At 45.8% G+C, this 15,688-nt stretch overlaps 1 protein-coding gene across 1 annotated transcript in view; it reads left to right on the top strand.

Annotated features, from left to right (window-relative positions):
* LOC120053614 (run domain Beclin-1-interacting and cysteine-rich domain-containing protein-like) overlaps positions 1 to 5,239 on the top strand; it is a 55,571-nt gene extending 50,332 nt beyond the window's left edge. Inside the window, exons 16-20 of the mRNA XM_039000755.1 lie at positions 53 to 291; positions 488 to 549; positions 1,287 to 1,440; positions 1,840 to 1,933; positions 4,969 to 5,239. Coding sequence (XP_038856683.1) covers positions 53 to 291; positions 488 to 549; positions 1,287 to 1,440; positions 1,840 to 1,933; positions 4,969 to 5,117 — 698 coding nt within the window. The 3' untranslated portion in view covers positions 5,118 to 5,239. The remainder of the gene's footprint in view (positions 1 to 52; positions 292 to 487; positions 550 to 1,286; positions 1,441 to 1,839; positions 1,934 to 4,968) is intronic.
* The last annotated feature ends 10,449 nt before the right edge of the window (positions 5,240 to 15,688 follow it).

Below are 15,688 nucleotides of genomic sequence, written 5' to 3'. Positions count from 1 at the left end.
CCCCCCCCCCTGCCTCACTCGCATTGAAACTCTTAACCCCCCCACCGGACAGACTACATCAAGCGAATGCGCTACTGTGAGTACCTGGGCCGCTACTTCTGCCAGTGTTGCCATGAGAACGCCCAGGCGGTGGTGCCGGGCCGTGTGCTGAGGAAGTGGGACTTCAGCAAGTACTATGTCAGCAACTTTGCCCGGGACCTGCTGGGCAAGATATCAGGAGACCCCCTGTTCAACCCCAACGACATCAACAGTGGCCTCTACAAGAAGAACAAAGCCCTGGAGACTGTCCGGGTGAGAGGACTTGATTTTGTTATACTTGCCTGGTTAGTTTAATGCTGGTTAGTTTAATGCTTATCTTATTTTAGGTTTGGTTAGTTACTTTACCACAGTTTACTGTAACTCGCCTGTACTAGAAGGAAAAATGCGTTATGGTTATGAGTTTGAAATGCATTCTGTGAACTAAGTACATTTTCCTAATATTCTTCAGGTTTTGAGGGTCCAACTATTCCACATGAAAAACCTCTTCAAGACCTGCCGCCTAGCTAGAGAGTAAGTTGTATTTGTATTTATTATGGATCGCCATTAGCATTCCTGGGGTCTAGCAAAATGAAGGCAGTTTATACCATTTTAAAAACGTTACAATACATTCACAGATTTCACAACACACTGTGTGCCCTCAGGCCCCTACTCCACAACTAAGGGTTGGTAACAGGCTGATTGGTTGGCTATTTGAGCCGGTAAAGGGGGCTTTACTATTCTTAGATACAGGAATGACATTTGCTTCCCTCCAGGCCTGAGGGCACACACTTTGTAGTAGGCTTAAATTGAACATATGGGAAATAGGAGTGGCAATATCATCCTCTATCCTCAGTAATTTTCCATCCAGATTGTCAGACCACGGTGGCTTGTCGTTGTTGATAGACAGCAATACTTTTTTTTACCTCTTCCACACTGACTTTACGGAATTCAAAAGTACAATTATTGTCTTTCATAATTCGGTCAGATATACTTGGATGTGTCGTGTCAGTGTTTGTTGCTGGCATGTCATCCCTAAGTTTGTTTATCTTGCCAATTTAAAAAGTCATTAAAGTAGTTGTGCGTGTTCTGCAATAACTGGTATTATTGGTATGCGACGGTCCATTCCATTGACATGTCTTCTTATAGTATTCCTGTGCTACTCCTCTGAGATGACTGTGTGTCTGCACTGGCAGGTAAAGTATTTCAGCTATGGATGGTATTGTTGGTATGAGTTCCCCTGACGTGTGTCCCTGCGTTTGGCCCCACAGCGTGCTGGACCAGTTCGACAGCCTCCCTGGTCACCTGACTGAGGACCTGCACCTGTTCTCCCTCAGCGACCTCAACGCTGTGCGCAACGGAGAGCTGGCCCCCCGGCTACGAGAGCTTCTGAAATTGGGTTCCGCGCACGTGACTGGCTGTGTGGTGAGAATGCTTATCATGAACCAGATACCCCTGTTGTCACTGTAGTTAACTCTGAGATACGCTAATAGAGATACATTGTTGATTTTGATATGGGGATGTACATTTTGAATTGTCTTTCTACTCTATCCCAGTTAAATACAATAACATATTTATGAGTAGCATGATTGGTCTTCACCAATCCAGTGTGATTGTGAACTAACATTCTGAAGTTGTCATTCTATAAGATGGCTCTAGTACTGTTTGTGTCAAATGACTGTTTGCGCTGTGTGTTCCAGTGGACTTGTGGGTGTTCTAACATGACATTTTCAAAGTAAAAAAAGAAAACGTTTTATTCTCGGTGTTTGGCTCTTGCCCTCAATGTCTCAATTTCCCCTCTTTCCTTGTCTTTGTCTCCCACAGCTGTGTCAGGCCAAGGGCTTTGTGTGTGAGTTCTGCGGCAACGACAAAGACATCATCTTCCCCTTCCAGTTGAACAAGTGCACATGCTGCGAAGGTGAGCCCCCCCTGCTGGTGGGAGGACTGGTTGTCCCACGGGCCCCCTCTCCCTTCCTCTCCCCCTCCTGGAGAAATTGGAAGTTCCGCAGGCTGGCCAGGGCCCTGTCCCAAGACAAGAGAGAGGGAGAGGGAGGAGAGGAAGAGAGTGAGGCAAGGGAAGATGAGGAGAAATGGACTGGAGAGAGAGGAAAGGAGAGGAGGAGAACAGAAGGGGAGACGAGGAGGTTATTCACAGCGTTCCAACATGGAACTCTGGCCAAGGCCTTTTGGAGTAAAGAAAAGGAGGAAGATGAGGAGCTAGAAGAAGGAGAGAGGGAAGGAGAAACCCAGACAGGGAAAGGAATGGCGGAAGGAAAGTTTGAAACTGAGGATGTTGAGAACAAAGAAAGGGAGGACAGGGAAGACAGTGAGGGAAGTGCAGAAGGACACGTGAAGAAAGAGAAGGGCAATTTATTTAAGGCCCTCGGTGTCAGCAAACTAACCAGCACTTTCTCCAAGGACAAAGGATCCAGGGAAAGAGAGAAAGAGAAACAGGGGGATGCGGATGGGACAGAGAAGGAAGAGAGGAGAGGACTCTGGAAAGTCCCTGGGGTTGGGAGGCTAGCGAAAGCGTTCTCAAAAGGGGAAGTAGAGAGGAAAAAGGAGAAAGGAGAGTTAGAGGAATTAGACAAGTGTGACAGTAAAGGGAAATTCTTTAAAAAAGATTGTTCAGAAAAAGGAGAAAGTGAAGTACAGGAGAGTAACAGCAGCGTAGTAGTGGAAGGAAAGGACGGATGGTTCACAGTGAAACCTCCGGTTTTGGGCCTTAGGTTGCTCAACGTTTTCTCCAGAGACACCAGAAAGTTAGAAGGGAGGAAGATGAGTGATGAAAAAGAGAGAATGGAAGAGCAGGAGACCCCATCTAACTGGAGATCCTGCAAAACACGCAAAGCCAGGAGGATAACAATCGGTAGGGGGGAGAGAGAAAAGAACCGGGGTGAGAGGACGGTGGAGACGGCGGAGGAGGAGAGAAGTAGAGGGGGAGGAACAGAGCAATAGATGGAGGGTGGTGACCAAGGCTCTCTAGCCAAACCGAAAGGAAGAGAAGTCAGATAGAGGATGAAGGGAGGGGAGGGAAAGCAGCTTTTCATTGCCCTCTCCTTGGAAAACATAGATGACTTCTAGACAGAAAGAAATTCCCTCTGAGTATTGGGAAGGATGAGAATAGCAGAAAAGTTTTTGTTACAATCAATCCCAAATCAGTTGCTGTATTCCAAATCAAACCCCTAGTCAATTTGGAATTAGGAAAATATCTTGAATTCCAAAAGACATGATTGAGAGATGCAGAATGTAGCACATTGACTTGTACTAGCTGTAATGGAATCACATGTGGACCGAGTTGAATTGGTATGGAAATATGTAACTTAGGATATTGTTTACTCGGGTATCAATTCACATTGGCAGTCACAGCCTAGAATTTAAACTTCCTCGTTAATTTCAATGTTGACCACTTCTTGCGTGGAATTCTTTGCGTTTCTGTGTGTGTGGTGGATTGAGTTTTCTTCACTATGGTGTTGGTGGTTGGTTGGACTGGTTTTTATGGTGCAGGGTGGCACTACTGGTGGAAGGTAGTTGTAGGATGTTCTGACATCTTTGGTTGTGGCTGCCACTGTTGTTTGATCTTGTTTCCTGGCCTCTCCTTGGTGCCTCACTGAGCTCTGGCCTCTCCTTGGTGCCTCACTGAGCTCTGGCCTCTCCTTGGTGCCTCACTGAGCTCTGGCCTCTCCTTGGTGCCTCACTGAGCTCTGGCCTCTCCTTGGTGCCTCACTGAGCTCTGGCCTCTCCTTGGTGCCTCACTGAGCTCTGGCCTCTCCTTGGTGCCTCACTGAGCTCTGGCCTCTCCTTGGTGCCTCACTGAGCTCTGGCCTCTCCTTGGTGCCTCACTGAGCTCTGGCCTCTCCATGGTGCCTCACTGAGCTCTGGCTTCTACTCAGTATTGCTGTGAAAGGTCAAAAGGTCCTACTGGCCTCACCTTCTGATGTACAGAATGTGTGTGTTAGAGGTAATGCCAGATAACATTGTCTTTAACTGAGTGTTTTAGGCTACAGTGTTTTGTCAGCTGTGTTCATCAATTTCAAATGTGACATGGCATAATTTTCAAAAGAGTTGCTATTGCTGTCTGCCCTGTCTGAAAAGTTATTTAGTATTTGAAAGTAGTTCTTTGTGTTATTGAAGTACAGAGACAGGTTTATATTGTGAAGCGTGAGGACTGGAGATATGGGTCTATTTCGATGTGTGGGTAATGGAGGAGAATCAACTGGAGTGAGAGAACGGGTTGTTCTTTGGACGTGTGACTGGCTGTCCGCCATTTATTATTTAAGCATCAACTTCTCTGTTTGAATGTCAAATAAACACATTTTGTGAATTTCAGTTTCTTTTGTCATTTCATTATCGTGGGAACAATATATTCATTAGAAATACGGTTTAAAAATGTATTGCATTCGAAAGCTTCCACACAAGGTGTTTCCTGAAATGGTTCAGGCACACAGTCTGAGCTTTAGAAGCTGTGTCTCTATTGAGGATAGGCTTCTCATTGCAGTCATGTCTGAACTGGTTTGAGTGGGGAACTGACTCTTGACAAGTTTCTGTGTTTTACCACTCCTCTGTCCCACCTTCTGCCTTGCCACGAGCCTTACCTCTTATTTTATAGTTCTCTGTCACCCCTCCCCCTCACTTCAGAGACTATCATTGGCTCTTCTGCCGTGACATCACAACACCTCAGTCCTCTTCCCATTGTTAGCAATGTTATCAAACCGGTTATTAGCTTTGCCAAACGCTCCCCCATGTTTGCTTAGTTGGTCAACAGGGGAGTTGAGGTGGAACTTTTGAATAAGGACGTTGTCCATATATGTCCTGGCGTTCTTCCTCTACACATCCACAAGACAATGTCTTTTTAAACGGGACCCCACCCATTTTTGTGTGTCTATCTCTTACATAGTGTTTCAGTGTGTTAGTTTTTTCACTGATATCTTTCTTTTGTGTTTTGTCTTTCAGAGTGCAAGGCGTGTTTCCACAGCAAATGTTTTCAGGCAGGCAAGGAGTGCCCGCGGTGCCAGCGCTTGGCAGAGCGGCGGGAGAGGATGGCACGCAAGAACATGGAGGAGCAGGAGGATAAGGAGGAGGACGAGGGAGGCGGGAGCTAGGACGACGAACTGAGAAACGAGGGTGGCGGGGAGCTAGGACGACGAACTGAGAAACGAGGGTGGCGGGGAGCTAGGACGACGAACTGAGAAACGAGGGTGGCGGGGAGCTAGGACGACGAACTGAGATACGAGGGTGGCGGGGAGCTAGGACGACGAACTGAGAAACGAGGGTGGCGGGGAGCTAGGACGACGAACTGAGAAACGACGGAGCTGGAAAAGAAAGATGGAAAAACCAAGAGCACAACATGACAATGATTGTAATGACCTTATTCCTTCAACTCCTCCCTCCATTCATCCCTCTTTCCCCTGAAAGGGCAGCTTCTGGATAGTGGATGAGCTCTGATGGTTTGGATTCTTGCTTTTGTTTTTTGAATGTCTTGCCAATATGCTAAATGGCATATTATATTAACATATTGGCTGCTTTTATGGTTTTCTGCTCTGATTGCAGATATCCAGCGTATGATGTAGTCCTGCCATTTATGTAAACAAGTTATCATTTCAAATAGAACAAGGAAGGTAGAAGTACTGAAATCAACCACAAATAAAAAAAGAATCCCTTTAGTGCGTTTTACTCCAACCCATTTCAGGCTATTTTAGCCAAGTGCCTCCGTGACCAATGTTCTTATACTGGCAGAGCTGGTGCACCATTGGTCGTTCTAGAGGAGTTGGAATGACAGGTCTTTGGAGGGAGTCTTTCAGTCAGTGTTGCACACAGTTCCGAATATTTTTTAAGATGAGGCAGCGTGTTTGTCCTGATTTGTGTGCGAGAGATGTGTGCATCCTACAAAAAAGTGTGTGAGGGGTGGGTGGGTGAGGGGTGGGTGGGTGAGGGGTGGGTGAGAGGTGTGTGTGGGTGAGAGGTGTGTGTGGGTGAGAGGTGTGTGTGGGTGAGAGAGATGTGTGGGTGAGAGGTGTGTGGGTCTGTACTGTGTGGGTCTGTACCTGCTGAAAAGCACCAGCCTAATTGGACACTTAATATTTCTGTTTCTGTGTGAAATATGAAGTGTTTTTGTTGATTTATTCAATTGAACTGCACTGGTCTGTCGGGTTGGGGGGGGTGGCAAGGCAAGGGGTGTTGGTGATGTTTATCTCACACAAAGCATATAGGGCTTTACAGGTTATAGTACCTTTCTGACTTCAGCCTCATACGGCCATCCTGATCTTGTTGCTACATGGATTCAACTTGGGCCTCTTGGGCTGAGGTCCAATATTCCAAAATGGCTTTACTGGCTCTCATGGTTTTGCTGTATTCAGAGGGCCTGTTAGGTTTCCCACAGCGAGTTAATCCATTATCCAAGTTTCACCATTTTAATGTTTATGACTGATGGAAAGAAGATATGGAACGGTGTTTGAGTTTTGGGACAAATCTATTTGGTTTTCTGTTGGTCGCTCTGGTTAGCGATGTTGTGTCTGGGGGATTGTGCTCATTCACAAGACGATTGGTAATACACAACATTTTGCTCTGGTTTTCCTGACAGATTAATAAGTCTCTGACTAAGAATCTTTTAGGATGGAGAATTTCCATTAGACTTTCTGTGTCTGGGGAAACTAGCCCATACATAACACGACTACATATATACAGACTGACATGCCGCTGTAAAAAAACAAAGAAACTCCAAAACAGCATAGTGTTGGCCCTCATAAGACTCATAATTCAATGTTCCCTTCCTGACAGATCTACGTGTATGGTCTATTGCCGACCAGGGGAGTGGAGTATAACCTTATTCATCTAACATTTTAACAAGCCTGCTTTAAATAGAAATGCTATTAATATAATTTTTTGCTCGGAAGGCGTCTGGGCCTGTGTTCAGTCCCTGTAGTAGTATCCATTATGATCCGAAAGGCAAAACTGATCCTAGATCAGCACTCTGACTCAGAGACACATTGTGAATACCAGACCCTGATCTCCAGTTGATTTTACTGATGGCCTCCCCGATCCAAGCAGACTCCCGTCCTTATTAAATATAACACTGTTTTTTTTTTTTTTTTTTTTACGTGTAGGGTGCTGTCGAGCTTTAAGTAAACTACTGGAAGAAAATGCTATTGTTTGTGTTTTATGTACTGTTATATAATTTGAATATTATGATGACAATAAAAGACTGGTCAGACTGTTTTCTCCTGGTGTCGTTACTGGTTCCTGGTGTCGTTACTGGTTCCTGGTGTCGTTGCTGGTTCCTGGTGTCGTTGCTGGTTCCTGGGGGATTGTGGGATGGATGGGTGGTTTGTACGGTAGTCCTTAGGGGCAAAGTAGCTTTGGGTTACATCCCAATCTTGTTTCTCCTGAAGAGTGCACTTGTTCACTTCCCTCCATGGAATTTAGAAGAATTGACTGGTTTATGGAAACTCCCTCTAGCGCGTGCATTACACCAATCTAATGCTTTAAAATTTAGGAGTAGTGAACGATGGAACACATGAGGAGGAAGGAGAGATTTTTGGGACGTAACCATGGCTTGGTGGTTAGTCCAGTGAAGCGAATGGAGTCAAGTAGAAGGCAAGACAATTAGGAGGTGAATTTATAGCTGTTTTCCATTTAGTTATTTTACAGCATCGCAGGCTGTTAGCAGGCTTAAGTGTTAATTGAGCCCTGTGGGTAATGAGGATTGGCATAGTAAGGGCTGGTGTGTGTATACATACACACACACACACACACACACACACACACACACACACACACACACACACACAGAACACAGCTCTAACAGTCAAGAGTACTTCAGTTATTGTTCATGAAAAATGTGTATTCAGACCTCAGGCCTTCTAAACCTTCAGATCTCAGGGCTTCTAAACATTCAGACCTCAGAGCTTCTAAACATTCAGACCTCGGGCCTTCTAAACATTCAGACCTCGGGCCTTCTAAACCTTCAGACCTCAGGGATTCTAAACCTTCAGACCTCAGGGCTTCTACACCTTCAGACCTCAGGGCTTCTACACCTTCAGACCTCAGGGCTTCTAAACCTTCAGACCTCAGGGCTTCTAAACCTTCCGACCTCAGGGCTTCTAAACCTTCCGACCTCGGAGCTTCTAAACCTTCAGACCTCGGGGCTTCTAAACCTTCAGACCTCGGGGCTTCTAAACCTTCAGACCTCGGGGCTTCTAAACCTTCAGACCTCAGGGCTTCTAAACCTTCAGACCTCAGGGCTTCTAAACCTTCAGACCTCGGGGCTTCTAAACCTTCAGGGCTTTCTAAGCCTTCAGACATCAGGCCTTCTAAACCTTCAGACCTCAGGGCTTCTAAACCTTCAGACCTCAGGGCTTCTAAACCTTCAGACCTCAGGGCTTCTAAACCTTCAGACCTCAGGGCTTCTAAACCTTCAGACCTCAGGGCTTCTAAACCTTCAGACCTCAGGGCTTCTAAACCTTCAGACCTCAGGGCTTCTAAGCCTTCAGACCTCAGGGCTTCTAAACCTTTAGGGCTTCTAAACCTTCAGACCTCGGGGCTTCTAAACCTTCAGGGCTTTCTAAGCCTTCAGACATCAGGGCTTCTAAACGTTCTGACCTCGGGGCTTCTAAACCTTCAGGGCTTTCTAAGCCTTCAGACATCAGGGCTTCTAAACCTTCAGACCTCAGGGCTTCTAAACATTCTGACCTCAGGGCTTCTAAACCTTTAGGGCTTCTAAACCTTCAGACCTCGGGGCTTCTAAACCTTCAGACCTTGGGGCTTCTAAACCTTCAGGGCTTTCTAAGCCTTCAGACATCAGGGCTTCTAAACCTTCAGACATCAGGGCTTCTAAACCTTCGGACCTCAGGGCTTCTAAACCTTTGGACCTCAGGGCTTCTAAACCTTTGGACCTCAGGGCTTCTAAACCTTCGGACCTCAGGGCTTCTAAACCTTCGAACCTCAGGGCTTCTAAACCTTCGTACCTCAGGGCTTCTAAACCTTCGGACCTCAGGGCTTCTAAACCTTCAGGGCTTTCTAAGCCTTCAGACATCAGGGCTTCTAAACCTTCAGACCTCAGGGCTTCTAAACATTCTGACCTCAGGGCTTCTAAACCTTCAGACCTCAGGGCTTCTAAACCTTCAGACCTCAGGGCTTCTAAGCCTTCAGACCTCAGGGCTTCTAAGCCTTCAGACCTCAGGGCTTCTAAGCCTTCAGACCTCAGGGCTTCTAAACCTTCAGACCTCAGGGCTTCTAAACCTTCAGACCTCAGGGCTTCTAAACATTCTGACCTCAGGGCTTCTAAACATTCTGACCTCAGGGCTTCTAAACCTTGAGGGCTTCTAAACCTTGAGGGCTTCTAAACCTTTAGGGCTTCTAAACCTTCAGACCTCGGGGATTCTAAGCCTTCAGACCTCAGGGCTTCTAAACCTTCAGACCTCAGGGCTTCTAAACCTTCAGACCTCAGGGCTTCTAAACCTTGAGGGCTTCTAAACCTTGAGGGCTTCTAAACCTTTAGGGCTTCTAAACCTTCAGACCTCGGGGATTCTAAACCTCAGGGCTTTCTGAGCCTTCAGACATCAGGGCTTCTAAACATTCAGACCTCAGGGCTTCTAAACCTTCAGACCTCAGGGCTTCTAAACATTCTGACCTCATGGCTTCTAAACTTTCAGACCTTGGGGCTTCTAAACCTTCAGGGCTTTCTAAGCCTTCAGACATCAGGGCTTCTAAACCTTCAGACCTCAGGGCTTCTAAACATTCTGACCTCAGGGCTTCTAAACGTTCTGACCTCGGGGCTTCTAAACCTTCAGGGCTTTCTAAGCCTTCAGACATCAGGGCTTCTAAACCTTCAGACCTCAGGGCTTCTAAACATTCTGACCTCAGGGCTTCTAAACCTTTAGGGCTTCTAAACCTTCAGACCTCGGGGCTTCTAAACCTTCAGGGCTTTCTAAGCCTTCAGACATCAGGGCTTCTAAACCTTCAGACCTCAGGGCTTCTAAACATTCTGACCTCAGGGCTTCTAAACCTTTAGGGCTTCTAAACCTGCGAACCTCAGGGCTTCTAAACCTTCGGACCTCAGGGCTTCTAAACCTTCGTACCTCAGGGCTTCTAAACCTTCGGACCTCGGGGCTTCTAAACCTTCAGACCTCGGGGCTTCTAAACCTTCAGGGCTTTCTAAGCCTTCAGACATCAGGGCTTCTAAACCTTCAGACCTCAGGGCTTCTAAACCTTCAGACCTCAGGGCTTCTAAACCTTCAGACCTCAGGGCTTCTAAACCTTCAGACCTCAGGGCTTCTAAACCTTGAGGGCTTCTAAACCTTTAGGGCTTCTAAACCTTCAGACCTCGGGGCTTCTAAACCTTCAGGGCTTTCTAAGCCTTCAGACATCAGGGCTTCTAAACCTTCAGACCTCAGGGCTTCTAAACATTCTGACCTCAGGGCTTCTAAACCTTCAGACCTCAGGGCTTCTAAACCTTCAGACCTCAGGGCTTCTAAACCTTCAGACCTCAGGGCTTCTAAACAGTCTGACCTCAGGGCTTCTAAAACTTGAGGGCTTCTAAACCTTTAGGGCTTCTAAACCTTCAGACCTCGGGGATTCTAAACCTTCAGGGCTTTCTGAGCCTTCAGACATCAGGGCTTCTAAACATTCGGACCTCAGGGCTTCTAAACCTTCAGACCTCAGGGCTTCTAAACATTCTGACCTCAGGGCTTCTAAACATTCTGACCTCAGGCCTTCTAAACTTTCAGACCTCGGGGCTTCTAAACCTTCAGGGCTTTCTAAGCCTTCAGACATCAGGGCTTCTAAACCTTCAGACCTCAGGGCTTCTAAACATTCAGACCTCAGGGCTTCTAAACATTCTGACCTCAGGGCTTCTAAACTTTCAGACCTCGGGGCTTCTAAACCTTCAGGGCTTTCTAAGCCTTCAGACATCAGGGCTTCTAAACCTTCAGACCTCAGGGCTTCTAAACCTTTAGGGCTTCTAAACCTTCAGACCTCGGGGCTTCTAAACCTTCAGACCTCGGGGCTTCTAAACCTTCAGGGCTTTCTAAGCCTTCAGGCATCAGGGCTTCTAAACCTTCAGACATCAGGGCTTCTAAACCTTTGGACCTCAGGGCTTCTAAACCTTTGGACCTCAGGGCTTCTAAACCTTTGGACCTCAGGGCTTCTAAACCTTCGAACCTCAGGGCTTCTAAACTTTCGGACCTCAGGGCTTCTAAACCTTCGTACCTCAGGGCTTCTAAACCTTCGGACCTCAGGGCTTCTAAACCTTCAGTGGGGTGTTATTCTTGGTGAACATGGTATCATTTCACGAACATCTCCACAGGCATTTAGTATATCTGATAAATAACGTGTAGTAAGCCTACATGGACTGTAGGGGCATATGACTGTAGGGGCGGCAGGCAGGTAGCCTAGTGGTTAGAGGCGGGTAGCCTAGTGGTTAGAGGGGGGAGGCGTGTAGCCTAGTGGTTAGAGGGGGGAGGCGGGTAGGCATTCTGTCCCTGAACAAGGCAGTTAACCCACTGTTCCTAGGCCGTTATTGAAAATAAGAACAAATTCTTAACTGACTTGCCTGTGAAAAAAATATATAAAAATACGTGGGGTGCAAAACTCGATTTTCCACCAAATTAAAACTACATTTTCAAACTACCCCCCCCCCCCCCCCCTTCTCTCTCTGGGTGCATTTGTTGTAGCCTGCCCACTGCACGAGGTGATCTGAGATTTCACTTTCAGACCAAACGAATGCACCCTTTCGGTTTCTCCAAGTCTCTCATTGGTTGATCCAGATGCACCACATACAGATAATGACCGTGGCGTAGCAGGAGATGAGTAGGAGGTAGATACGGAAGAGCAGGAAGTCCAGTACGTAGCCTACGTGGCACCATTGCTCCTGCAGCACACCCTCCTTCTGCATCGACGTTAGGTGGGCACGCAAGTCACTCAGGTCCTGGCAGATCTGACGCAGCTCAGGCACAGAGGACACTCCTAAAGGACCTAAAAACAACAAAAAAGTGATGAGCATCGATGCTTAGCCTATAGTGCTGAAACACTGCTATTGGTCATCAAGACTGGATGCTCAATACCCAGTTGATCATGTTTGAGCAAGCACATGTTCACAATAACAGCATATTACCTACAAGGGGTGTTAAAGCTTTCGGATAATATGCCGTTTGGTTATATGGCAGGGATTGGGTCAGTTCCCTGGTAACCAAGTCAATTTAAATTCCGGAAATGAATGGTAAGAACACTCAATAATGAACCATTTAAATTGTAAAGTTTTTAAATTGAATTGGAGGTTGAAATGGAAATGATCCCGAACTATTACTTTATAACAGTTTCATGCCTGCTAATCAAATCTACCTGAAATGATCCCAGATTATTTTACAGTTTCATGCCTTCTAATCAAATCTACCCGAAACGATCCCAGATTATTTAACAGTTTCATGCCTTCTAATCAAATCTACCCGAAATGAGCCCAGATTATTTAACAGTTTCATGTCTGCTAATCAAATCTACCCGAAACGATCCCAGATTATTTTACAGTTTCATGCCTTCTAATCAAATCTACCCTAAATGAGCCCAGATTATTTAACAGTTTCATGTCTTCTAATCAAATCTACCCAAAATGAGCCCAGATTATTTAACAGTTTCATGTCTTCTAATCAAATCTACCCGAAATGAGCCCAGATTATTTAACAGTTTCATGTCTGCTAATCAAATCTACCCAAAATGAGCCCAGAATATTTAACAGTTTCATGTTTTCTAATCAAATCTACCTGAAATGAGCCCAGATTATTTAACAGTTTCATGTCTGCTAATCAAATCTACCTGAAATGAGCCCAGATTATTTAACAGTTTCATGTCTTCTAATCAAATCTACCCGAAATGAGCCCAGATTATTTAACAGTTTCATGTCTTCTAATCAAATCTACCCGAAATGAGCCCAGATTATTTAACAGTTTCATGTCTGCTAATCAAATCTACCCAAAATGAGCCCAGAATATTTAACAGTTTCATGTTTTCTAATCAAATCTACCTGAAATGAGCCCAGATTATTTAACAGTTTCATGTCTTCTAATCAAATCTACCCGAAATGAGCCCAGATTATTTAACAGTTTCATGTCTTCTAATCAAATCTACCCGAAATGAGGCCAGATTATTTAACAGTTTCATGCCTTCTAATCAAATCTACCCGAAATGAGCCCAGATTATTTAACAGTTTCATGTCTTCTAATCAAATCTACCCGAAATGAGGCCAGATTATTTAATAGTTTCATGTCTTCTAATCAAATCTACCCGAAATGAGCCCAGATTATTTAACAGTTTCATGTCTGCTAATCAAATCTACCCGAAATGAGCCCAGAATATTTAACAGTTTCATGTTTTCTAATCAAATCTACCTGAAATGAGACCAGATTATTTAACAGTTTCATGCCTTCTAATCAAATCTACCTGTGTATGGCTCCTCACCAATGGTGCTTGTAGTGTGCTGGGCAGGGACGTGCACAGGGGTGGCTGGTGCAAGGACCCAGGGAGGGCTTGTGGGGTTTGGTCTGTCTGCCTTGTCATCCTGGGTGGATCCTCTGGAGGCTGAGGGTTGAACAAGCTCCTCGGGCCACTGATAGCAGATCATACGGGCGATGTGCTTCAGGATGACCACACGGACCCAGTGGGGCACCTCGTGGTACTTCTTGGAGTTGGAATGGAGCACGTTAGTGATGATGACTGTCTCCAACAGGCTGATGACCATGAGAGCCAGACACACTGAAAAGTAAATTCCTGAGAGGGGAGGATAGCAGGGACACTACAGGGTTAGGTGGATTAAATTCCCTTCCAATTCAGGAGATGAGATTAATTGAGATGTGCCATTTATTTTCAGAGGACTTCGGTTCACTCCCAGAAGTACCTGAAGTGCAATGGAATTGCCCCCAATTAGTAGGGAGGAACACCACAGGAGGTTGGTGGTACTTTAATTGGGGAGGACGGGCTTGTGGTAATGGCTGGAGTGGAATAAGTGGAATGGTAGCCAACATATGGTTTCCATGTTTTCCAGGTGTTTGATGTCATTCCATTGACTCCGTTCCAGCCGTTATTATGAGCCGTCCTCCCCTCAACAGCCTCCAGTGAGGGACACTGTTTTGTTTATTTTGTTGCTCTGTATCTAACCCACAACACTTATCATGGACCTCAGTGTGCCGTATCTAACCCACAACACTTATCATAGAACTCAGTGTGCCGTATCTAACACACAACACTTATCATAGACCTCAGTGCTCCGTATCTAACCCACAACACTTATCATAGACCTCAGTACTCCGTATCTAACCCACAACACTTATCATAGAGCTCAGTGTGCCGTATCTAACACACAACACTTATCATAGACCTCAGTGCTCCGTATCTAACCCACAACACTTATCATAGACCTCAGTGCTCCGTATCTAACCCACAACACTTATCATAGACCTCAGTGCTCCGTATCTAACCCACAACACTTATCATAGACCTCAGTGCTCCGTATCTAACCCACAACACTTATCATAGACCTCAGTGTGCCGTATCTAACCCACAACACTTATCATAGACCTCAGTGCTCCGTATCTAACCCACAACACTTATCATAGACCTCAGTGCTCCGTATCTAACCCACAACACGTATCATAGACCTCAGTGCTCCGTATCTAACCCACAACACTTATCATAGAACTCAGTGTGCCGTATCTAACACACAACACTTATCATAGACCTCAGTGCTCCGTATCTAACCCACAACACTTATCATAGACCTCAGTGCTCCGTATCTAACCCACAACACTTATCATAGACCTCAGTGCTCCGTATCTAACCCACAACACTTATCATAGACCTCAGTGCTCCGTATCTAACCCACAACACTTATCATAGACCTCAGTGTGCCGTATCTAACCCACAACACTTATCATAGACCTCAGTGCTCCGTATCTAACCCACAACACTTATCATAGACCTCAGTGCTCCGTATCTAACCCACAACACTTATCATAGACCTCAGTGCTCCGTATCTAACCCACAACACTTATCATAGACCTCAGTGCTCCGTACCTAACCCACAACACTTATCATAGACCTCAGTGCGCCGTATCTAACCCACAACACTTATCATAGACCTCAGTGTCTAACCCACAACACTTATCATAGACCTCAGTGTCTAACCCACAACACTTATCATAGACCTCGGTGCTCCGTATCTAACCCACAACACTTATCATAGACCTCAGTGCTCCGTATCTAACCCACAACACTTATCATAGACCTCAGTGCTCCGTATCTAACCCACAACACTTATCATAGACCTCAGTGTGCCGTATCTAACCCACAACACTTATCATAGACCTCAGTGCTCCGTATCTAACCCACAACACTTATCATAGACCTCAGTGCTCCGTATCTAACCCACAACACTTATCATAGACCTCAGTGCTCTGTATCTAACCCACAAGACTTATCATAGACCTCAGTGCTCCGTATCTAACCCACAACACTTATCATAGACCTCAGTGCTCCGTATCTAACCCACAACACTTATCATAGACCTCAGTGCTCCGTATCTAACCCACAACACTTATCATAGACCTCAGTGCTCCGTACCTAACCCACAACACTTATCATAGACCTCAGTGCGCCGTATCTAACCCACAACACTTATCATAGACCTCAG

The sequence above is a fragment of the Salvelinus namaycush genome, chromosome 9 (assembly GCF_016432855.1).
Source record: "Salvelinus namaycush isolate Seneca chromosome 9, SaNama_1.0, whole genome shotgun sequence".
Lineage (NCBI taxonomy): Eukaryota > Metazoa > Chordata > Actinopteri > Salmoniformes > Salmonidae > Salvelinus > Salvelinus namaycush.
This window is presented reverse-complemented; position numbering and strand designations above follow the sequence as displayed.